Source organism: Geotrypetes seraphini, chromosome 15 (genome assembly GCF_902459505.1).
Source record: "Geotrypetes seraphini chromosome 15, aGeoSer1.1, whole genome shotgun sequence".
Classification (NCBI taxonomy): Eukaryota; Metazoa; Chordata; class Amphibia; order Gymnophiona; family Dermophiidae; genus Geotrypetes; species Geotrypetes seraphini.
The window spans coordinates 44512370-44537569 of NC_047098.1; the positions used below are offsets into that span (position 1 = coordinate 44512370).

The window sequence follows — 25200 nt, forward strand, 5'->3', positions numbered from 1 at the left end:
CCCCTGTGCATCCCAGGATGAACCGGGGAGGGGAAGGCCTATTCTGAGGAGGCGGGCCAGCTGGCCCGAGGGAGTAGTTATACCTCTGGCCAGCCATCTAAAGAAAGGTACGGAGAAGAGGGCGGGGGTCCTGGAGGCATGGGAGGAGGAGGTGTAGCATGGCAATGGGACAGCGTGGGCATCTCGCCCCCTGCTGAGAAGGGTTGGTGTTAAATGCCGATTTTGTTTGAGAATCTTGGCATGTGTTCTTTTTGTGTGACGTGCCAAATCTCATGGTTTTATCAGCTAAACTTCCCTCCTGTCTCTTTCCTCAGGTTGAAATCTTTCTCAGTACATTGTAAGCCCCAATCTGGTGCTCCAACATACTTTAAAATCTTACCTTTGTTGGCTGGAGACTTTATTTTTCTGTGCTTTTAACTATGTTTCCAGGGCCTTCTTGACCTTTGACTGTTTTTCTCTCTGTCTTAACTTTCTGCCTTGCATCCATCTTTCAAATAGAACAAAACACAAAAAAACCCCTCATCAATACTGGGCAAGTTTCTCAAATAGTATCTTTATATAACATTTAAAGGCTTTTAAATATTTAAATGTGCTCATAAGCTCTTCAGCAAGGCGCTACAGCAGCGGTACAATGTCGCTGGAAAGGTGCTTGAATTTTAATCATAACACATTGGATGGAGCAAGGATACTTGCTTCTACTGGAGTGGCAAATGTTATGGCTCTACAAAAGTTGTTTAACAGTAGACCACTTATCTGAAAAGGTCAGTTCACGGCTCCAACACAGTCTGTGTTTTGCTACGCTACATCAGGAAGCTGGAAGGATGAGCTTTTTATATTAATTTTATTTGCAGTGCAATCCTTTAGTCTACACACTTTTTTCAACATCAAGTGTGTCCATTTACCCCCACTCTCTGTTTCCTATGCTCCAGCCAGTTTTTAATCCACGTGAGTATTTCACTCTCGATTCCATGGCCCGCAATTTTCCGAAGTAGTCGTTCATGTGGAACCTTTTTGAACGCCTTCTGAAAATCCAGATATACAATGTCAACCGGGTCGCCCTTGTCTATCTGTCTGTTTACTCCCTCGAAGAAGTGCAGCAAGTTTGTCAAAATCTGCCTTTGCTGAAACCGTGCTGGGTGACCCTCATCAGACCATGTCCCTCAAGGTGATCAATGATATGGTCCTTTATCAGCGCCTCTACCATTTTTCCCGGTACTGAGGTCAGACTCAGCGGTCTGTAGTTTCCCGGATCTCCCCTCAAACCTTTTTTGAAGATCGGCATAACATTCGCCACCTTCCAGTCTTCCAGAATCTTTCCCGATTTGATCGACAGATTGGCTATTAGCTGAAGCAGTTCAGCTATACTCCCTTTCAGTTCCTTGATGACCCTCGGATGGATGCCATCCAGACCCGGGGATTTATTGCTCTTAAGCCTGTATATCTCTTTTAGACAGTCCGTCAACCCTATCAGTTTCCCGTATTCGTTTCCAGCATATAGCCTGATGGGTTTCGGTATGCTGTGTATATCCTCTTCGGTAAATACAGATGCAAGAAATGTCGGTTCTGAGCAAAGCTTGATGTAAAACAATCCTTGTCCCAATTTGGGATGATTATATGTTTGAGGGAGGGGAAGTTAGAATAGGAGGGTAGAGGTGGAGCAGGAAGGAGAAAAGCTCTGTCAATAGAATATTATGTGGAATTGCTTAAAATTGTATTATGAACAGTTCCATTTTATAACATGAATGTTTGACAAATTGTAACATTTTGTGTTATATATAGGTGCTCATTTTCAAAGCAGATGTCTCCCGACAGTGTCCAAATTACAATTTTCAAAAAGCATAATTTGGGTGTGTTGCACTGCAGTTTGCCCGAGTAACAAGGGAGCATAGTAGAGATGTGTTTTGGGCAGGACTAGAGGTGGCCTGAAATTAGGACATCTTTCAGTGATAATGAAATGGGAAGAAAGACCTTCTCTCACCCCCTTAAGAAATGAAAGTGATGGTGAATACCAGGCTGTGTGACGGCTTCAGGTATTATAGCCATTCCTGTAGAGCAGCAAGCAAATATAAGGAGTAGCAGAGTGGTCAGTGTAGGGGGACTTTGAACAACGGGTCCCAGGTGTAACTCCTCTTTAACTCGTTTATTATTTCTGTACAAATATGTGAGCCTTCCTGGAACATGGAAAACCTATTGTATCTGAATTTATAAGACACCTGCAAGCATGAATTAAGGTGAGATTTGTTTAAAGTCCAGTGCATTGACCATTAGGCTGCCCTTCTGCTCTGCAGGGATGTCTGTGTAGCCATTTTTGAACAACAAACATTTTTGTGTCTGTCATTTAGCATTCATAATTTGTATGTTTCATTTTGGAAAATGCCTGTTCATTTTGGATGTTTTCTGCACAAGAATGTCCTCCATGTATTTTCAAATAGGAAATACCAACATTTTTTCTGTTTGAAAATGGCCACGATGGACTCTTTTTTTGTTGGATGTTATGAGCAGAATATCTCAATTCTGACTTGGATGTTCTTTCAAAAATGCCTTCATAATGTTAAGTAACTTTCAAAATGTAATAAATATTTAAATAAAAACAACATTCATAGACAGCAAGCAGATGACCAGTATTTTTTGGGAAATGAAAAGCTGCAGTTATACATGTCTTCTGTAACATGTACAGATTCTAAAGCAAGCTTCAGTGCATGCCTCTGTGAGCTTATAGTAAGTAACTTGATGAGATATGTAAAACTAAATGTAGCTGATAAGTAATTAGATAACATGTATTCATTCTCTGTTGTAGATGGCCAACGCACAGCTACTCACACCCGCACTGCATCAACCAGCCTTATTCATGAAAATGACCTGGTGGTATCTTATACGGACCTTGATAATCTCTTCAATTCTGATGAAGATGAACTTACAGTGAGTAACTTATCTGAATAGCTAATCATTGGAAAAGTGAATGAGCTGGTTTTCTGGGTAGTACACTTAGAGAGAAAGTAAAAGGTATTAGAGAAAAAGTTAAAAGTGTATTCTAAGCACATGGATATGTGATGTACAAGTCCACATTTAATAAGTTCTACCATAAACACAATGGGAAAAACTCTTGATTCTCCCTCTTCAGTCAGGGTGAAAGCCACATTAGTGGGTGATCCCAGTGGTTCCAACATGGCTAGTTGTTTTAGAGCTTAGAAAAGTTTCCATTCGTTTTTAGTTGTGAGTTTTCCAGGAATTGGAGGCAATTATCTGAAAATAGCTCGACAGTTAACCCTGTCCTAATGAAGGTGGTGGTTCTAAGGAGGACCTCAAATATTCAGTATAGCCTAAGTATTATAATTTTAAAAAATCAGCACTCAGACCTTGAACTTTTTCAGCTCCAGTAGCAACCAGAGTATAATGTGATCGTTTGTGCTTCATTATTTTGCAATAACTACTGTCTTAGAGCTAGCTGTCAGTTTAATTCTGCATACAAGAATTATAGTAGCCTAACCTATTGACCAGTAACAGATGTTCTTAAAATAGATTTTTTTTTTTTTTGTTCAATTCGTTTTTCTGCCCAATGAGGCATTTTTTTCAAACATCCTGCTGGATTTATTTTGCAGCCTCTTCAACCTCTATTGCCCTCCAACCCCAAACCTGTGCTGTGGTGTAAACAAACAAACAAAAAAAGCAAAAATGTATTTTCCTCTCTCTGTTAGGTCTTTGCTCACGCTCACTATCTAACACCAGCTCTGGCAGGATACACATTTCAAATCTGACATATTGTAATCAGAAAATTTAAAAAAAAAATTTCTATTCTTTGTCTGGTCAATTTATTATTCAAATCATTGGTCCCAGGCTCTGGTTTCTGTTTGTCTTCTGCCCATTTGATGTTTTCTTCTTTCTCCGTGACCACTATCCATCTTCCATCTCTGTACCTTCCATTTTTTGCTTTGCACTGTCAGCTCGTGATTTTGTCTACACAGGCATTTATTTTATACCAATTTAAATTGCGGTTTATCTTAAACCTTATCAACCATGGACCCCTGAAGAAGGCGTGTTCTCTGAAACACGGACCGTGTCGGGTCCCTTGGTTTATAAAAAGGTGATATCTGTAACTGCATTAAATATCTGGTACAATAAACATAGCCTGCATCTTGTACATATCAGTCTGCAGTTTTCTTTTGTTTTTTTCCCTTGCATTCCACTGCCATATCCAACATTATTCTTAGACAAGCAGGCAGCTTATTCTCACATGTGGGTGACATCATCCACAGAGCCCCAGCATGGACAGTGAAAAGTGTAGTATCACTTTAAGCTTTAGCAAGCTTTTTAGACTGCCTGCACTGTGCATGCGTGAGTGCCTTCGTGTCTGATGCCAGCTTTTAAAGTTGTCAGTTTTTTGTTTTCTGCGGAGTGAAAAAGTCATATCTCTTGTTTCTCCATTGAGTTGCCTTCCCGTATAACTTTTTTTATGAACCTTTTCAAGTATTTCAAGTGTCTTTTAAAAAATTATCATAGAAGATTAGTAGAAAGACATTTTGGACTTTCTTTAAAAATAAAAGCTTCTTTGAAGTTCAATGGCCTTCACACTAGAGAGCTGCACGGGAATGGGGACGACGGAACTCCCGCGGGTTCCCCCTTCGGGTCACGGGGATCCCGTGGGGACACCCCCCCTAGGGTCGCGGGAATCCCATGGGGAAGCCTCCGAGGGTCGCGGGGTTCCTGCGGGGCTGGATGTACTAAGTCGCGCAGCTTTTCTCCCTACCTGCTCTGCTTGCAGTACAGAGCCGAACAGAAGTCTTCACGACATCAGCGCTGATGTCGGAGGGGTGGGAGGGCTTAAACAAAGCCCTCCCTCACTCCGACGTCAGCACTGACGTCTGGAAGACTTCCGTTCGGCTCTGTGCTGCAGGCAGGGTAGGTAAGGAGGAGTAGCCTCGCGGCTCGAGTGGCTACCAAGGGAGGGGGGCGGTCCGCCCCGCCCCGGGTGCAGCACAGCCGGCTAGGTCCCCTTACTTTTGTGGCGCTTCCTCGACCGACCGACAACAGCCCTGGTCCGACAAACCTCCCTGCCCTTAACTGCAAATCTAAATTACCTTCTTACAGCAGCTGTAAGAAGGAAATTTAGATTTGCGGTTAAGGGCAGGGAGATTTGTCAGACCGGGGCTGTTGTCGGTCGGGGAAGTGCCACAAAAGTAAGGGGACCTGGCCGGCTGTGCTGCACCCGGGGTGGGAGAGAAGGAGGGGGGAGAAGAACGCTGAAAGCACATGGGGAAGACAAAGGGGTGGAGAAGGATGCTGAAAGGACATGGGGAAGACAAAGGGGTAGAGAAGGACGCTGAAAGGCCATGGGGAAGACAGAGAGGGAGAAGGATGCTGAAAGGACATGGGGAAGACAGAGGGGGGAGAAGGACACTGAAAGGACATGGGGAAGACAGAGGGGGGAGAAGGACACTGAAAGGACATGGGGAAGACAGAGGGGGGAGAAGGACGCTGACAGGACATGGGGAAGATGGGGGGGAGAAGGACGCTGAAAGGAAATGGGGAAGAGAGAGTGGGGAGAAGATGCTGGCAGGGAAGAAGACAGAGATACCAGACTATGGGGGGAGCGGAGGGAAGAAGATGGGTGCCAGACCAATTTGGAAGGGGGGGAGAAAGGGAGAGGCACAGTAACAGAGCAAATGGAAGACGCAGAAGGAAGAGAGACAGTGGATGGAAGGAACTGAATGAGAACATGAGGAAAGCAGAAACCAGGCAACAAAGGTAGGAAAAGAATTCTGTTTCTTTTTTTTTTGCTGCAGGATAAAGTAGTATCTTAGTTGTGTTGATAAAAATTTATAAACAAAAGAGGCTCTGGTAGAAACCCGTTTACAAAGTATGTATTCTTCCCAATTAATATTTCCAAATTAATAAAGTCTTTTTGCTTATTTGTAAATGGGTTTCTACCAGAGCCTTTAATTCAGTAGCATAATTAAATGAAATAACTATTTCTGAAGTTTATAGGGACGGGCGGGGACGGAGGGGATTCCTCACGGGGATGGGCGGGGACGGAGGGGATTCCTCGCGGGGACGGGTGGGGATGGAAGGATTCCTCACGGGGACGGGTGGGATTCCTCACGGGGACAGGTGGGGACGGGTGAGACTTTGGCGGGGACGGGTGGGTTTTCTGTCCCCGCCCAACTCTCTACTTCACACACAATTCCATCCTGACTTCATACCGTGATCATCAATGAATTTTCAGCCTTGTTTCTACTGTAAAGCAGCTTGCCCTCTTAGATTGTATATGACTCCAGGGCTATAGATTGAAAAGAAGATAAATACTATTGATTAATGTCAAACATTTATTCTTTTATTTTTTTATTAATAGGGCTGGAGTCAGATTTTAATGACTGGGTCTGCTAAGTGTAGCATATTCCACAACTGTACTTTCTTCAGATTCTTCTTCTGGTGGCAGCGGCTTCTATTGATGGGCAGTGAATATCCTCTGCGGTGGCCAGGCTGCATACCCCCAACAAGTGGCTCACGTATCCCTAAGAGTACACATATCGCGTGTTGAGAAACACTGCTCTAGACCAGTGTTTTTCAACCTTTTTTGGGCAAAGGCACACTTGTTTCATGAAAAAAATCACGAGGCACACCACCATTAGAAAATGTTAAAAAATTTAACTCTGTGCCTATATTGACTATATATAAAGTAATTCTCTTGAATAGGAATCAAATAAACACAAAGAAAGTATTTTATAATGCTGCCACCGCCAACAACACCGTTGGCGGCGGTGGCACTCAAGTGGCTAAAGAGCCACAGTTTGCCGGCCTAGGGACAACACTGGAGGGTGGCCAGCTGTGCACCCCCTTGGGACGTAAACCCGGGGTGGGGCAGACCGCCCCCCCCCACCCTGGTATGCCACTATCTGTACCTCACTCCCTCCCTATGACCAAAAATTCTCCTTTCTTCTATTCCCCGTGTACACAACCATCTCTTTCCCTCCCTTCCTCTCTCCAAAGTCCACGCCTTCTGTGTCCAAACACTCATTCCCTCCCCCACCTCAGCATCTCTTTCCCTCCCTTCCTCTCTCCCAAGTCCATTTCTTCTGTGTCCAAAAACTCATTCCCTCCCCCACCTCAGCATCTCTTTCCCTCCCTTCCTCTCTCCCAAGTCCATTTCTTCTGTGTCCAAAAACGCATTCCCTCCCCCACCTCAGCATCTCTTTCCCTCCCTTCCTCTCTCCCAAGTCCATTTCTTCTGTGTCCAAAAACGCATTCCCTCCCCCACCTCAGCATCTCTTTCCCTCCCTTCCTCTCTCCCAAGTCCATGCCTTCTGTGTCCAAAAACCCATTCCCTCCCCCACCTCAGCATCTCTTTCCCTCCCTTCCTCTCTCCCAAGTTCATGCCTTGTGTCCAAAACGCACTCCCTCCCCCCTTTTGTGTTCCTGGTTTGCCTACCAGCCCATCTTTGCAACTTTCTCAGCAAAACGAAGCTCAAGCCGCGAGGCTTGTCTTCTGCTTCCTGTCTGCCCTGCCGCACACAAATAGCCGAACGGAAGTATTCTCCGACGTCAGCGCTGACGTCGGAGGGCAGGCTTTGCTTAAGCCCTCCCTCCGACGTCAGCGCTGACATCGGGGAACGCTTGCGATCGGCTATATGTTAGCTGCAGGGCAGGGAGGAACAGAAGACGAGCCTCGCGGCTCGAGATGTATTGAACTCCGCGGGTCCGCCGTCCAGCTCTCTCCTGTCCACGTGGGGCGGACCGCCCCTCTCCCTAGACTGGTGGTACTGCCCTGATGGCGGCCCTGACCGTACGGCACACCAGGCAACATCTCGCGGCACACTAGTGTGCCGCGGAACAGCGGTTGAAAAACACTGCTCTAGACTACTCCTAGGTCACCTCCTTTTTACCTCTCTTACCAATGGCATATTTGTTCCTGCTAATGTAGTAGTCACATCTTTCTAAAACTCATTCGAAACTCCTCCATGGTGGTGCCAAAAGCCTGTACTTTTGATTCACCATTGGACTAATTTTAAGTTACTTGCTGATCTTATGTAGTCTCCTACTACAACCATTTCTTAATGGTCTCGCAGAGTTATTTTACTTCTTTCTTTATTTATTTATTTATTTAAGAAATTTATAGTCCGCATATCCCACAATTCTATTCGGATTACAACAAAACTTACAAAATAAAAACAACATACACATTACAATTTACAAAATAAAATAAAAGCATCCTGTTACACATTAAAATAATCAACTCATCGAGAAACAATGCCTGTGACAATACAACGTTCCATCTTCAGCAGCATTAATGAAAACTAACAGCTCATTGTACACTACTTCAATTTATAAAACTGTGCAAAAAAAGTACAGTTTTCAGCCCTTTCCTGAACTGTAATACAGTGAGAGCTTGCTTAAGCTCTAATGGTAGCCGATTCCAACAGATAGGGCCCTGCACAGATAACATTGTCTTACGATAACTTGACCATCTCACTGCATTCAGAGGGGGCACTTCTAAACAGAATTTGTCCTTTGAATGTAAGTTCCATGACAGCTAATAGAGGTAGAACAATGAGCGCATCGCTGCAGGACTATCATCCATGCAGCATTGTGAATATTAAGCACAGAAGCTTAAATTCAATGCGCGCATTGATGGACAACTAATGCAAATCCTTCAAAATTGGTGCAATGTGTTCAAATTGCGACACATGTTCAATTAGAACATAAGAATAGCCTTCCTGGGTCAGATCAATGGTCCATCAAGCCCAGTAGCCCATTCTTAATGGTGGCCAAGCCAGGTCACTAGTACCTGGCCAAAACCCTAAGAGTAGCAACATTCCATTCTACTGATCAGGGCAAGCACTGGTTTGCCCCATGTCTTTTTCAATAAGACTGTGGACTTTTCCTCCAGGAAATTGTCCAAAACTTTCTTAAAACCAGCTACGCTATCCACTCTGACCACAACCTTTGGTAAAGCATTCCAGAGCTTAACTATTTTCTGAGTGAAAAAATATTTCCTGTTGTTGGTTTTAAAAGTATTTCCCTGTTACTCTGAGTGTCCCCTAGTCTTTGTAATTTTTGACGGAGTGAAAAATTGATCCACTTGTACCTGTTCTACTACACCACTCGGGATTTTGTAGGCTTCAATCATATCAATCATAGCGTTTTGGATGATGTGCAAGGCTTTAAGAACACATTGCAGCAAGCCTAAATAGAAGGCATTGTAGTAGTCAAAAGATGGGATTCAACATCATCACAATAGTCGTTCTAAAATTATCCTCTGATAAGTAGTTTAGCAAAGGTACGGACGGGGGTGGAGAGTAGGGATGGGGTTTGGGGGGAGCATCAGGTGGCAGGAGGGAGTGGGCATCCCTCCCTTTTTTAATTTGGGAGGAGAGAGGGGGGGTGGTCTCCGTTGGCAGGAGGGAGTGGGCATCCCTCCTGCCTTTTTTTCCAGGAGGGTAGGGGATGGTTTGGGGGAGGGGGGTTCCGTTGGCAGGAGGGAGTGGGCATCCCTCCTGCCAATTTTCTATTAATGGGGTGGGGATTCCCGGTGCTGTGTTTGTCAGGGGAATCATTGGAAAGAGCTGTCATTGGTGGAGGGGACATTTTTTCTTTTTTTTTTTAATGGGACATATATTTTGCATATGTAACACAAGCAAAATATCTGTGCCATTGGAAAAAACCCAGGCAGACCAGTCAGTTTTTTCTGATCGCTAAAACTCCTGTTGATTTTTTTTTTTTTTTGCGCATAGCCAAGCAATATTAGTGCATCAATCGCTTGGCTAATTTGTATGGCCAGATCAAAAAATAGGTGATCGAGGGGAAAACATGTAGTGAGCCATTTTGTGCATCGGGTCAGTAAAAGTGATCGTTGCTAAAACTGTGAAAACAGATTTAGTGACAATCGCTGACTTTAGTGCATCTATCCCCAAGTGTTATAAAATAGCACATAGCCTGATGTGCATGCAATTCTTAATTGATGTGCTAGTCAATTGGCTGTTGGCAGTCAGTTATTGCTCATTAATAGTTTGTTTGCCAGTTAAGTTGTGTGTGCATCTCAGGATTGGACCCAAATCTGTGCTCCATATAAATAAATCCAGGGAAAACACCTCCATTTGGTTGTTAGAGATTTTTCTGGAAAAGTAAAGCAGTCCAAGTTAGTTTGCAGAAGATGATGCATCTTAGAGAGGACAGAGGCTTGTCTATCTTTTTTGTGTGTGTGTGTAAATCTTTTTTATTAAACAGATACAACTTCAAAAAAGACAAAAGCACAATACAATATTTACAATAGAATCAATCCAACATGGAGGACTGAACGCTTATATCCTCCATGGCTTCTATCAAGCAGCAAACCTCCCCTCCCCAACAGAAAGACCCCCCCTCACGACCCCCCCTTCCCCCCCAAACAGAAAGAAAAACAATGCACAGTGAGTTCAGATATCAAACAGGTATGGCAGAATACAATTGGAGTCGATTCAATATACGGCTGTGACTCTCTGGAGATAAAGTAGTCAAATATGGAGTCCAGGTGTTAACAAAGTCTCTGCTTTGGCATCGAGAGGAATATGCCAAATGAGCTTCCCAGCCTATGAGCTCATGTAATCTATTTCTCCAAAAGAGGGTGGCTCGGAAAAAAGTCAACAATTTAAGATACATTTTTCCCCTAAAATGAAACATTTACTAAGAAATAGTTTTTCTGACGAAGTGTACACAGAGAGCAAAGAGAAGTGAGCAAATAACATAGAAAGTGCTGAAACAGGTACTGGCACTTGAAAAAAGGAAGCCAGTGCTTTCCAAAAAGCCTGGATCCCCTTGCAATTCCAGAGACCATGAAAATAAGAATTCACCTCAACATAATTGAGTATCAACACAACCCAGATAATAAGCCTGACTTTGAGACACATAAGCCCTCAGGACTGTGTGATAGTGACATTCCCATAATTCAGGATTATATACCAGGACTACAGTGCGTTTCAACACCCAAAGCAAAAAACTCCCCCCCAAAGTTCCTCCCCAAGTTGTGCTGCCAGGCCTCCCGAACGCCGGGGAAAACCCTGGGCAGGCGGAGATCCATAATCTGTTTATGAAAGTAAGAGATTGAGACCCTAGTGTCCGGATCTGCTTCCAAAAAAGCACAGAAGCAGATCCCAAAATCTCCACTCAAGGAACCCCCTCGGAAGAGAGCCCACATAATGCCTCAGTTGACATAGGGCAAAAGGAAAACCAAGCCCAGGGACTCCGCGCAGCACCATATCATCACTGAAAATAAGGGCCCCCCCCATCATTCTGCAGAATATGCTGTAATTGCTCAACTCCCCAAGCATGGCAGCCACCGAAAACTGAAGGGCCAACCCCTGGAGAAAAAGCTAGATTCCCTACCAAGGGCAGGAGCACACTGACCTGAGAGTCCTGATTCCACAACCGGAGAATCCGCTTCCACGCCACTCATAAAAGCCTAAAAAGAACACTACGCCGGCATGGGCATGGTAACAGGGGGGGGCATGGAGGAGCTAAAGAAGATCAAGAGAATAAAAATAGTCCCGCTCCCAGGAAAGATCAGTATAAAAAGAGGTGCCCAACACGTAATCGCCAACATGGCGTAACAAGTAGGACTGATAATACGCCTGGATGTCAGGCACCCCAAAGCCACCCCCGGTGTTAGGCTCAACTAACAAAGACAATTTAGGTCTCCCAAACCATGAAAACAGTGAATACTTGGCCTTGACATCCCTCTGCAACAAAGACAGGGGGAGAGTCTGAAGAACATACAGCCACTTCAGGAATAAGACCATTAGAAATAGGTGGATCCTACCTAACAAAGAAAGCGGAAGATCTTGCCATTTAATCAACAGCTGTTTAGTATCCACTAGGAGTTTATCGATATTAATGCGGTACATTTGAGTAAGATCCATAGTCAGCCTGATCCCCAGGTACTGAAAAGAAGACCTAGCCCAATGTAAGGGAAAGTCGCCCCTCCAATGCCCCTGAAGATCTTCCGAAGAAGCAAACTTCCAGAAAAATCTCCATACTCATATATACTCTCCTGCAATGGGGGCAATGATGCTGGGGGTCAGTCAGAAACACCAGGAGATCATCAGCAAATGCCGCAAGTTTAAAGTGAGACGCACCCAGGGCTAACCCTTGAATATCAGTATTTAATTGGATTTCGTGAAGTAGAGGATCCAGAGAAAGCACAAACAAGAGCGGGGACAGAGGACACCGCTGCCGAGTACCACGGATCCTAAAAGAGCTCGAGAGTTCCCCATTGACCTGTATCTGCTTGGCTGGGTCACTATACAATGCTCAAATCACGTTTAAAAAGGGACCCAACCCATACTTCCGAAGCAACAAGAAGAGGTAGCCCCACCTCACCCTGTCAAAGGCTCAGCATCAAAACTGATAAGCAAGGAAGGGCTACCCTCCACATGTGCCCTTTCTAACACCAACAAAATTCTCTGGATATTTTTAGCAACTGGTCGGTCCCGTACAAATCCCACTTGAGGCTCCAAGACCACTGAAGGTAACACCTGCGCCAAAACGAGTAGCCAAAATTTTAGCCATAAGCTTAGCCTCATAGTTCAACAGAGAGATTGGTCAATACGATTCTGGTAAATGAGGATCCTTGCCAGGCTTTAAGAGAACAATAATTTGCACTAAGTTCAAATACCGGGGAAGAAAGCCCTTGGTTATACTAATATTGTAAACATCTGCCAAAACTGGTTCGATCTCTTCCACCAGCAGTTTATAAAACTCACTCCTATGCCAATCTGTGCCTGGCGCTTTACCCAGGGCACTAGCCCTTATCGCTCACTCCACCTCAGCAGCAGTAAAGGGGAGTTCCAAAGCTCCAGAATCCCTAGGAGACAAATACACACTGTCAGGATACACCTACCCATCCAGAACCTCTGCACCTAGATCTGCGAAAAACATCCACAATATCTCACAAATCTCCACAGGTCTGTGATGCAGAACACCCTGTGAGTCGCAAAGAGTTGTAATGTCCTCTCGCTCCCTATGTGCATTTACCAAACGCGCCAACAACCGGCTACTTTTATTGGCAAAGCGAAACAACTGAAACTTAAAATGTGCCCGCGTCCTCATGGCCCCCTGGTGCAATAACTCGTTCAATTCCTGTTGGACCTCCAATAGCTGCGTTCGAAGCAGGAAAGATGGCCGATGACCATATTGACGTCTCAACATAGTCGTTCGATGTTCCAAGCCAAGTTTGGTGTCTTAACTTGGTCTCCCGGGCCACATAGGCAATTATCACTCCCCGCAACATAGCGTTTGCCATTTCCCAGTAAAGAATGGGATCTTCTCGATGCTGCTGATTGGTGTGTTGAAAATCTTTCCACTGCTGCATCAAAAACTCCTGAAACCAAACATCTTGATAGAGAGAGCATGGAAACCGCCACCCCCTCCAACTGCTCCGAGAATCCCCCCATGTCCAATGAAAACCTACCCAAGCGTGGTCAGAAATGTCAATGGGTCCCTTCTCCACCCCTTGCACCCGGGGGAGCAGTGCACACGAAATAAGAACTAAATCTATGTGGGAAAGTGTACCATGGACCCGAGATAAGTGAGAGTAATTCCGTTCCAGAAGGTGTAACTCCCTCCAAACATCAAGCAACCCCAAGGCAGATTCCAAGGTCCGGACCTCCGTAACAAGTCTTGGTAGTTTCTCTTCCAGTAGACATAAAACGGTCTAGCTGGGGATCGGGGACTTCATTAAAGTCCCTACCCAGAAGCAGCGGAATGTCACCAAATTTCAAAAGTTGGTTGCGGAGCCCCCAAAGGATTGTTTGAGGCATTTACATTGCACAACAATAAAGGCCAATTATTGAGTGAAACGGACGCCACAACAAAATGGCCTCTAGGGTCTTGGATCACTCTATGGGTTTGCAGTTGGAGACCTTTGCAAATCAAGACAATCACGCCCTCCTTCCCACCAACAGCGGGCGCCTCTAAATGAGCACTTACCCACCAGGTACAGAGCTTGGCATGTTCTGCAGATGATAACCGGGTCTCTTGTAAAAAGGCTATAGATGTTTTAGAATGATTCAAATGTAAAATTTTATAATGTTTTATGGGGGAATGTATCCCCCCCTACATTCCATTAGGTCAACGTGAACTCCAGAGAAGTCTAGTCAAGGGAAAATACAGCATGGACAATCCCCCTAAGAGTACCATAGGGCATCCCAGCCGCCACCCCTCCAGTTTCAATGAAGCCTCCCCCCAAAAAGCAGACCATATCCCCAGCCTGTGCAAAGTCAACCCCCCGGTCCCCTGTATGAGCTCATTATTTATTTTAGGGAACAGGGTTTAATTCCAGAAACAGATTTCCCATTATGTAAAAACTTTAGATGGTACAGCTTTGACTTTGGATATTAAAGAGAAAATAGAGGAAACTGTTATTGTTAAAAAAAAAAAAAAGAGAACAATCCTAAAGGAGCATGGATTTGTATATTATACAGAATATTTCTAAAGAAACATAGAAATATGACGGCAGATAAGGGCCAAATGGCCTATCTAGTCTGCCCATTCACAGGATCTTCCCTCTTAAGATTTTCAGAAATTGTCCACCAGATGGGCTCAAGGACCTTGAATACATCTCAGTGGATATAATCTAATACCTTCAAGCATCACCACAAGCTTTCATGTAATATTTGTTTTCAGGAGCAGGAGATTGTACATTGTATCTAGGAAAGTCTACCTAATGAGCATTCATGATTCTAGAAAATGTGGAAAACTCAATGTATCTGGGCTATTTGTTTTGGACATAAGCACCAATTAGATTTTTGGGCCCAGATGCTAATCTACATAGGACTACTCTGGAAGCAGCTTCCACTATAACCCATGTTTTGTTTATTTGTGGACAATCCTATTGTGAACTTTATATCAGCCAGGGCCTTAGCGAGCTATGTGTGGGCAGTGTGGCAAGGGAGGTTGGGGCGCCAAAATTGTGTCCTGTCCATTGCCTTCCCTGTTTGCCATGACAGAGTGGGCTGGATAGGAGCTCTAGAGGGTATATCAAATAGGGTGCATTTTCAGTCTCAGACAACCCTGTCTCTTACATTAGTAAATTTTTGTTCTGGAAAGTATTCATGGTAGCAAAGATTAATATATTGAGTTCCTGGTATCTTTATATTGTTGACTGTAAAGGAAAATCTGTTACTTGGTCTATGTTTTAAAAGATTTGGACACCTCTATGGTCTCAGTTGACTCTGCATGTCCTTAGTTTTTTTCCTTACTTATTGAAACAACTGATTGTACAGACCGCCTTTAGGATCGCTTTGCTTATAGGGAAAGGGAGGGGGGGAAGAAATAGAAAATTATGATAAATGTCCATTGAGGTTGTATCAAGTTCTGGATGATATGTCAGTTGTGGTTTTATTGTGAAAGTTCATATATTGAAGTTGGATGTCCTGTAGCTTTTCTATACAAAAAACAACCTTGCTAAAGTTAATTTTTTTTCTTTCTCTTTTTTAATATAAAAAAGCCTGGATCTAAAAAAACTCTGATCTCGGATGAAAAATCCAGTTGCAAAGAATCAAAAACTGGAAATCTGGACCCTCTATCATGCATAAGTAAGTTGTTTTGTATGTGTGTGTAGTTCCTTGATTTCTATTACTTTCTCATATTGATATAAGCTGACTCTGTTAATAAGCATCTCTTTAATAGGAGAGAGGAGGAATCTTTGGTTCCTCTTCACTAAAGTTTAGTACATGCTGCTGGTTATCAATATGCACTATCTGCCGCTATGCCCATAGATATTAAAAGAGCTGTGGTGGCAGATAGCACATATTAATGCAGTTTTATATAAAGTGATGCGTCAGAGGAAAGCCTGTTTGAGGCTGCCTCCTGCTGACTGCTGTGCTTCAGGTAAGGAAGAGGGGAGGAAGGGAGCGAGGGAATTTGCGACGCAGGACCATCACCTGCTTCTGCCACTTCAGGTCTTGAGGGAGGGAGGAGGGCCTTGCAGTTCAGGGCCACTGCTGCACTGGTACTTCGGGGAAGGAGGGGGATTTGTTGCTGCTTGGGGACTTGAGGGAGGAGGGCTTTGCGGCTCAGGACCACTGCCACACTGGTGCTTCGAGGCGGGAAGGAGGGAGTTTGTAGCTACTTCAGGGCTTGAGGGAGGGAAGATTTGCGCCTCAGGATGCTGCCGTGCTGGTGTTTCGGGTTGGGAGGGAGGTGGGTTTCATGGCTCAGGCCTGCCGCCGCTTGTAGTTCTTTGGGGTTTGAGGGAGGGAGGGGGGTTTGTGGCTTAGGACCGGAGCTGCTGGTTCTTTAGGGGACTTTTTTCCCTCACTGGCCATTTATTTGCCGGTTGGTTGAGAGTCCTGGTTAATATAGACTACTATATTTGGTTTAATAATGCTGTGGATTTGGCACACATCATTCTTGAAAACCATTTCTGGTTCAGGTAGATCTCTTAGAGTGGTGAATGGCCTTGTCCCTGCAGTAAATGATCTGCTGCGAGTTGCCTCCCTTCCCGGTCAGCAGTTATATTGGAAGGAGGGACTCTGTGGCAAGAATGTTCCTGGAGCAGCGCTGCATGCAGGAAGCTTCTAAGAGGCTTTTAGGCCTGCCCTAGGAGGCACGAAGGGGACGACCTAAGAGAGTCGCAGATTTGTTGTTCTTTTTTTTTTTTGCCCTGGCATCTAGGAAGGAGGGAGGGAACTGCTGGACTCACGAGGGGGTGGGGTGGGGGGCTGCTGCTGCACCACCCACGAAGAAGGGAGGGGTTTGCTTGGGCTGCTGGACCGGCTGGAGCTGAAGGGAAGAGAGACAGTTGCTGGATCTGGTCTGGAGATTGAGGGAAGAAGGGAAACAGGTTCTTGTCCCATATGGTGGGTGGAGTGGAGCTTGAGGGAAAGTAGAGGTGCCAGACCCACACCTGGGCGCTGAAGGGCGGGGATAGAGGTGTTGGACCCATGGGAAGGGGCTAGAGGTGCAGGACCTGCAGGGAGGAAGAGAGAGAAGGAAAGGAAAAAAGAAAAGATGAACTATGGGGATGAAGGAAGAGTGAATGAAATATTGAACATAGCGGAGGGAGGGAGGGAGGAAAGAGAGAGTGTGAGAGAGACATTGGTATAAGGGAGTAAGAGAGAGAAGAAGCTGGACATGGAGATATACAAAAAGAGGGGAGATGGTAGGCGTTGATGGGAGCATAGGAACTGGGACATAAAGGGGAATACTTCATGGGGTGGTATATGAACACAGAGGGTAATGCTAGACATGGTAGGGTATATGGACACAGAGAAGATAGCTAGACATGTGGGAGAATAAAAGTGCAGAAGGAAGATCACTAAGCTGCTATTCTGAAGGATGCTGTCCCAGTTTTGTTAAGTCTTGCCATACCTGGAATGGTGCTGCAGCAGAAAGCATCCAACTTTCTCTATTCTCTGCCAATTCAATATTATTGGTTTCTTCATAGAACCCTGCTGTTAACCAGTGCCTACTGGGCCATTGATCCCAGACTTTTCCAGTATGGCCTGCACATGTACATCTGTCATGGCTCTGTTTTCCCTTTCATGGTGAAGGCCAGGCTAATCAAATAGAACCATTTAATTCTAACATTTTTTGCTTAAGAGCCGCTTTATCTTTTTGTAATTTCTCTTCTTCATCTGACAGTTTCTAGCTTGATGTTTGGAAATATTTGTCTTATTTATTTATTTAGCCCATCCTCCCAAAGGAGCCCAGAATAGGTTACAAGAGTACATTCACAGTATAAGCAGGACAAACTTTGGTGGGAAAAACAAACTTGGTGTACATAGAGGTGTAAATTTCAGCTTTTACAGTATAGTCATACCATACAGATTTTGAGATATAGACATAGGGTGTTTCAAATTGCAGCATTTTCTGAAAATCCATAGCCTATGATGGTTTAAATTATATCATTTTTTGTATGGACATAGCCTAACATAAGGTAAAATAGCTTTGTAGGTTTGTGCATCGTTGAAGTATGGTGGGTTTTTAGTCTGGTGGTCCGACATAAGGGTCAGTCAAGGATGCAGATGTAAGCTAAGGAGCTGGGTTTGTAAAGAGGAAGGTTTTCAAAGGCCTTCCTGAAGTTCCATAGACTGTTTAAAGATCTGACAGATGGGGGGATGATGTGCCATAATCTGGGTATGAAATGGGAATAAGAGTGCTTCCGGGCTGTTTCAGATGTGAGTGAGCGTCCGGGTGGAATGGCTAGTCGTTTTTCTGCTTGGGATCTCGGTGATCGGTTGGAGACATAAATTTGTAGTTTTTATGCTATGTAGCTTGGTGTCATCTTGTGGAATGTCTTGAAAGCTAGAACCCCAGTGCTTTAAAGACGCATCATTTTCAGATAGGCAGCCAGTGAATGGATCTTAGTGCAGGGGTGACGTGGTTGCGGAAGCCCAGGTTTTTCAAGAGTCAGATTGCAGAGTTTTGCACGCCTTGGAGACAGTTTTTGCGGGTAAGCCTACTAGTAGCGTGTTACAATAATCTAAGCGGAATAACACAAACGCATATAGTAGATAGGCAAAATCGTTCTCTGAAAAGTAAGCACAGATGCACTTTAGCTGGCGTAGGTAATAGAAACATGAAGATGCTAATTTTGATACATGATCTGAGAGTGACAGGTTTGCATCGAGAATCACTCCCAGGCTGCGGACTTTGTCTTTGGCTGTAAGGGTGTCATTTCCCCAGGAGAGGGATGGGCAGGGGTATGTGCAGGAATCCTTGTGTATCCAGAGAAGTTCAGTTTTTGATGCGTTGAGCTGTAGTTTGTTTGCAGTCATCCAGTTCTTTATTTTAGTTAGGCAGCAATGAAGTTTTTTGATTTGTGTGTCTCGATGTTGACCTAGGGAGAGGTAGAGCTGTATGTTTGCATAAGAGTGGATTTTGATTTGATATTTTTCTGTAATGTCAAGTACAGGTTTCAACTTCAGAGGAGTGGGGATAGCAATGCACCCTGGGGTACTCTGTAGCAGAGAGGTTTTGGTTCCGATGAGGAGGGTCCTAGTAGTGCTTTCTGAAATCTTTCTTTTAAGAAGGAGGAGAATCGTGCCAGGGCGACATCACGGATTCCGATGGAGTGTAGTCTGGATAGGAGAAGTGAGTGATCAATAGTATCGAAGGCGGCACTCAGGTCTAATAGTACCAGCAATGCATCTTTACCCTCATTGAGGATTTTCCAGCTGTCATCTACGATGTCTAGAAGCACTGTTTCTGTGCTGTGATGCTTCCTGAATCCTGATTGGAAATTGGAGAGGGTGGTGTTTGTTTCCATTAAGTCTTGCAGTTGTGTGAGTACTAGCTTTTCTAATACTTTTGGGACAAATGGGAGGTTTGAGCCTGTCTGTAGCTGCTTGGATTGTCCGGATCCATGGTGGGTTTTTTCAGGAGTGGTCTTACTACAGCAGATTTCCAGCTCTTAGGTATTATACCTGATTGTAGGGACTTGTTAATTAGAGGTAAAATGGAGTTTGGGAATGATTCATTGGTAGCTAGCAGTGTGGTGGATGGGCACGGGTCGAAGATTGAGGTTGTGGAGTGTAGGGAGACTATTGTACTTTAAGGTCATCAGTGGATACTGGTTTGAAGCCATTTAGAGTTTCTAACTTGCATGGGTTGTTGTGTTGCGTAGCTTCTAAGTTTAGGGTTTCTCATATCTTGAATATCTTGTCGTGGAAGAAGTTTGAGAGGGATTCACTGTCCAAGATTGTTTTTTGGTTATGGTATGATCCTTGGGAGGAGGAAAACAAGTTTTTGGACAGTGAGAAGATGGCCTTTGATCTGCTTGGGATCTTGGATATTAGGTTTGTGAAGTGTGCCTTTTTTGTTTCGAGTTTCGTTAGTTTGTATTCTTTAAAGAGGGTTTTCCAGTTAGCTTTATCTTCAGCGATGTGTGTTTTGCACCAGGTTTTTTCAGCTTTCCCGACTTTCCGTTTTTGTTCTCTCAGTTTTTCTGTGAACCAGAGTGATGAGAAAGATCTTGTTAGTTATGACTTCTTTGCCTTTAGCTAATTTTTCGTAGAGTGACTTTATGCCACAGTGCCACACCTGTGCCTTTTCCTCTAGCCTGTGTTTAGGTCAGGTGAGGAGATGCCAATGGATAAATCGTGAAGGTTGACCGACTTTGGGTCAAATGTGGTTGTTTTGTGTGATGCAGTATTTTTTGCAGGCCCTTTGGTTTTAGTGTGTATGTTGAATGAGAATATGTGGTGGTCAGTCCAGGAGACCTGAAAGTTAGTCAGCGGCGTTGGTTTGTTGTCGAGTAGCAGGCATTTTGAGATGAAGATCAGGTCTAGAGTGTTCCCGGTGGAGTGAGTGGGGGAGTGGACTTGTTGGATGAAACCGAGGTCAGACACCGGTGCACCGGTGATTCTGGGTATTCTGCAAAGTTAGTCTCTAAGGATGATAATTTGTTTGTAGTTGATTGAAAGTTTGCTTATCACAGTTAGTGGTTCATCAAGCACCGACATTGAGGAGGAGGGAGGCTCTGTAGATTAGTTTCAAGTTTTATTAGGATTTTATATACCGCCTATCAAGGTTATCTAAGCGGTTTTACAATCAGGTACTCAAGCATTTTCCCTATCTGTCCCAGTGGGCTCACAATCTATCTAACGTACCTGGGGCTATGGAGGATTAAGTGACTTGCCCAGGATCACAAGGAGAAGCACGGGATTTGAACCCACAACCCCAGGGTGCTGAGGCTGTAGCTTCAACCACTGCGCCACACACTCCTCCTTAAAAGTTCTGTCCATTAATATGAATATGGTTTTACTGTCCTGGCAAATTGAGAGAATGAGGCCATCCAGGCCTTCTAGTGAGATAGAGTTTATATGTCGTGTGTTCAACTTGGATTTTGAGATAGCTGCCACCCCACCCCCTTTTTTATTGGGGCAGGAACATGCCAGTGCTTGGTAGCCCTGAGGGCATAGAGCACCTAGGGTGAACCCATCATTGTCCTTCAGCCATGTTTTAGTCACTAATAGGAGGTTCCATTTGTTGTCTGTTATAGCATCTAATTGGATGAGGTCTTTGCCGTTTACAGATCTGGTATTTATTAAGGCTGCTGTGATGGCGTTTGCTTTTGGTGGTTTTAATAATAATAATAAATTTATTTTTCTATACCGCCACAATCTTGCAACTTCTAAGCGGTTTACAGTGAAAAGAGCTGTACAATCAGCGAATTACAGTGATTACAGAGTACAGTTAGTGAGAAACATAATATTAGCATGTTACAGTGAAGAGGGCTGGACAGCTAGTGAATTTAGAATACAATAGGCGAAAATGTCACTGAAGAGTCAGTGAAAAAACAGAGTACAATTTGTGAGAATATGCAATATCAACACGTTGGATAATAGTTTTTTTAAAAAAGGAGGGGGATATCTGTCTAGGAGATAAATCTATCGAACAGAGCTGTCTTAATTTCTTTCCGAAAAGCGCCGTAGGTCAACCTGGCTTCGTTGATGAAACCGCCCAACCAGATTTGCTGTTTGCTAGCTTGAAACTTAAAGGTTCTGTCCATAAAGGATCTGTATTTGCAATCAGTGATCTTTGGATAGGTAAAGAGTTTGCGATTTCTGGTTGTCTTCATGGGGATGTATAGTTCGAAGTGTGGTAGGAGATAGGTGGGGGCCATTCCCCACATCAGTTTATAGCAAAAGCAAGAAAATTTGAATAATATTCGTGCCTCCACTGGCAACCAGTGTAGCAGTTTATAGTAGGGACTAATGTGTTCGCTTTTCTTTAGACCGAATATTAAGCGGACGGCCGTATTTTGCACTGTTCTTAATTTTCTCACTGTTTTTTTGGGTATACCCACATAAATGATGTTGCAGTAGTCTAGGGTGGATAGAATCATTGACTGTACCAGTAGTCTGAAAGAAAGAGGGTCAAAATATTTTTTTATGGTTTTTAATTTCCAAAGTGTAAAGAAACACTTTTTTGTCACCAAGTTCATGTGTTCGATTAAGGTCAAGTGGGTGTCTAAGGTGACTCCTAATATTTTTAGAGTTTTTGATATTGGGTGATTGTGACCATTTAGGTGTATAGATGTTGTGGTGATTTTGTCCTTTGGGCTTGCCAAGAAAATTTTTGTTTAATTTCAATTTAAAGTTGATAGTTCATTGTTCAATTTCAGTCATGATATGGGAGATGTGTTTTATAGTTTCGTTGGTCAGGTTAGCGACTAAATGAAACAGAATTAAAAGTGTTTTGCTCCCGAGTTTCTTTTATATTCAGTGTCTGGTGCATCACGTTGTAGCATCCAACAATAGTCGGCAAGCATTGACGGATTCCAATTGCCCCTGTATCGTTTCTCCATCGTAGCTATGTCTTGATGAAACCTTTCACCGTGCTCGTCACTCACAGCACCGAGATTTGCGGGGAAGAAGTCCAAGTGTGAATGGAGGAAATGAATCTTGAGTGACATATTGCACTTCATTCTCTTGTATGCTTTGAGAAGTTTGTCTACCAGCTGAATGTAGTTTGGGGCTCTGTAATTGCCCAGAAAATTGTCAACAACGTCTTTCAAGGCTTTCCAGCCAATTTTTTCCGGCCCAACTAACAGATCTTCAAATCGCTTGTCACTCATAACATGTCTGATCTGGGGGCCATCAAAAATACCCTCTTTGATCTTGGCATCAGTTATTCTTGGGAACATCTGTCTTAAATAACGAAAACCTTCCCCTTCCTTGTTCATTGCTTTCACAAAATTCTTCATGAGTCCCAGTTTAATGTGAAGAGGAGGCAAAAATATCTTTGTCGGGTCAACAAGCGATTCATGTGCTACATTTTTCTGTCCTGGAACTAACTTTTTACGGAGTGGCCAGTTCTTTCTAGAATAGTGCGACTCTCTGTCTCGGCTGTCCCATTCACAGATGAAACAGCAGTACTTTGTATAGCCAAGCTGCAGTCCTAGTAACAGAGCAACGACTTTGAGGTCTCCACAGATATTCCAGTTATACCTGGTATACTGGACATACTTTAGAACATTTCCATATTCTCATATGTTTCTTTCATATGTGCTGCATAGCCAACAGGTACTGAAGGATAAACGTTGCCATTGTGCAACAGAACAGCTTTCAGGCTTAACATTGACGAATCAATGAAAAGACGCCACTCTTCCGGGTTGTGATCACAACCAAAGACCGAGAACAATCCTTCATGTCACAACAGAAACAGAGACTGTCGACTTGTGCAAAAAATTTGGTTATATCATGATGCCGGTCTCGAAACACAGAAATTTTCGTACCTGGTGATAGCAAACACCATTCCTGAAGTCTCGAACCTAGCAGCTCAGCTTTTGCTTTTGACAGACCCAAATCTCTGACCAAATCGTTCAATTCGGACTGTGTTATCAGATGTGGATCGCCTGATGAGGATGGTTCAAAATCGGGTCAATGTCACTGTTAGAACCCTGCACTGCAGTTTCTTCATCTGGTTCGTCTAAGGTCCAATCCTCTGGTGGTTTCGGAACTGGAAGACTGTCATCATGTGGCATGGGTCTCATTGCTGAAGGCAGATTAGGATATTCAATTGACTTCTTGTTTTTGGCAGAGAAACCAGACACATTAGTCAAACAGAAATAACAGTCCGTCACATGGTCTTTCTGTTCTCGCCATATCATCGGAACAGCAAATGGCATCGTCTTTCGAGTACCTCTGAGCCAGGCTCTCAGACTAACAGCACATGTCGCACAGCAAATGTGAGGCGCCCATTGCTTGTCTTGATCACCTATTTGCAGCCAAAATACAGATGATAGGCTTTCTTTACAAGGGCAGTCATCGAACGTCTCTGGAGCGTAAGTGTATATTCCCCACAGATATAGCAGAATGTGTCGCGGCTGTTACGAACACCGACGAGACATATTGCCCGACACCAAAACGTCTATAGCATCAAGCTTACTTACTGTTATATTGCTACAGCTACTATACTACTATACTTTACTATACTGATACTATATACACACACGGACTATCTATATTAACCAAATGAGCAGGATCGGTGTATGGAAGCCACCATTATAGCATGGTGAGACAGCGCAAGCTCGTTCAGACCTGCCCAGACATGCCCAGGATGTCATCTTCCATAAAACAGCTTCCAACCTGGCTAGATTTTATGCATGGACATACCCAGGCGGCACAAACCGTTGTTGATAAGACACTTATGGAGAAAAAATTGTTTGCATCCAAATATAAGAAAAAATCACGACAAAATTGAAGATTTCTCTGAAATGGTACGTGATGGGTAATTTTTGATGTAATATTCATGATCAGCACCCAAAATTCTATAAGAAACACCCAGCAGTGTTCAGGAAGCAAAAACTTTGTTGTGCAGTGTAATTGGACATCAGTGCGATTGAGTTCTTCTGGTCTTTATGGATGGGTGTGATCAGGCTGGGTCCCACTTCCTCATAGAATGTCCCACTTATGAGAGTGGTTGTTATCCAGTTAAATAGGTCCCTTTTGAATTCAGATACTGCAACTTTCATGATCTTTTGTGTTTGTCAGAATTTTTATGAGGTTGGGAGTTTTGGCAGCTGTTTGTCTCATGTGATAGTGGTTTGCCAGTTCTCCATGGTGGCCCAGGGCTGTAGTAACAGGGATGTGGAAAGCCATTATGGGGAGTATAAGTGTGATAGCAGTGATAGGGCTCGGTGTGTTTGGTTGTTTGGGGTTTTTGTGGAGGAGTTCCGGCATAGAGAAGCTAGGCTGCTCTGGGGAAGAAGGGGGCGGGGCTTCCCACCGAAGAAAAAGCTTTGAAAAAATATGGAAGTCTCAGTGCAGTGAGGGGGATGACTGTATCTCCCTTCCCCTCACTGTGCTGTAGAGAAGCTAGGTTGGCTCTGGGGAAGAAGGGGGTAGGGTTTCCTGCCGAAGAAAAAGATGGAAGTCTCGGTGCAGTGAGGGGGACGACTGAACTCCCTTCCCCTCACTGTGCTGATTCAAGTTGAAACGCTGGAGCACATACTAGAGCCACTCCACTTGGCCCGCTTCCTGACTGCACACAGGATCTGTTCTTGCACCACATACTCATGTAGGTAAACCACCACTTCTAGCGGTGCTTATCTATTTCTGGAATTCAGAACTCAATGCATCCACTCTTTATTTCCAGCTGCAAGTGCTCCCCACTCACAAGACCTGATAAATATGCCTGCAGTAGAAGATCTAGCAAGAGCATTTGAACATAAAGTCTCTTCTCACCATCCTGAATTAGATTTTCAATTAAGACTCCTTGGTAGAG

General features: G+C 44.0%; 1 protein-coding gene across 1 annotated transcript in view; it reads left to right on the forward strand.

The window, feature by feature from the left end:
• The window catches only part of MED13 (mediator complex subunit 13), a 432233-nt gene that overhangs the window by 200718 nt on the left and 206315 nt on the right, over positions 1-25200 (forward strand). Inside the window, exons 12-13 of the mRNA XM_033922821.1 lie at positions 2798-2919; positions 15473-15560. Of these exons, the coding sequence (XP_033778712.1) occupies positions 2798-2919; positions 15473-15560 (210 nt within the window). The remainder of the gene's footprint in view (positions 1-2797; positions 2920-15472; positions 15561-25200) is intronic.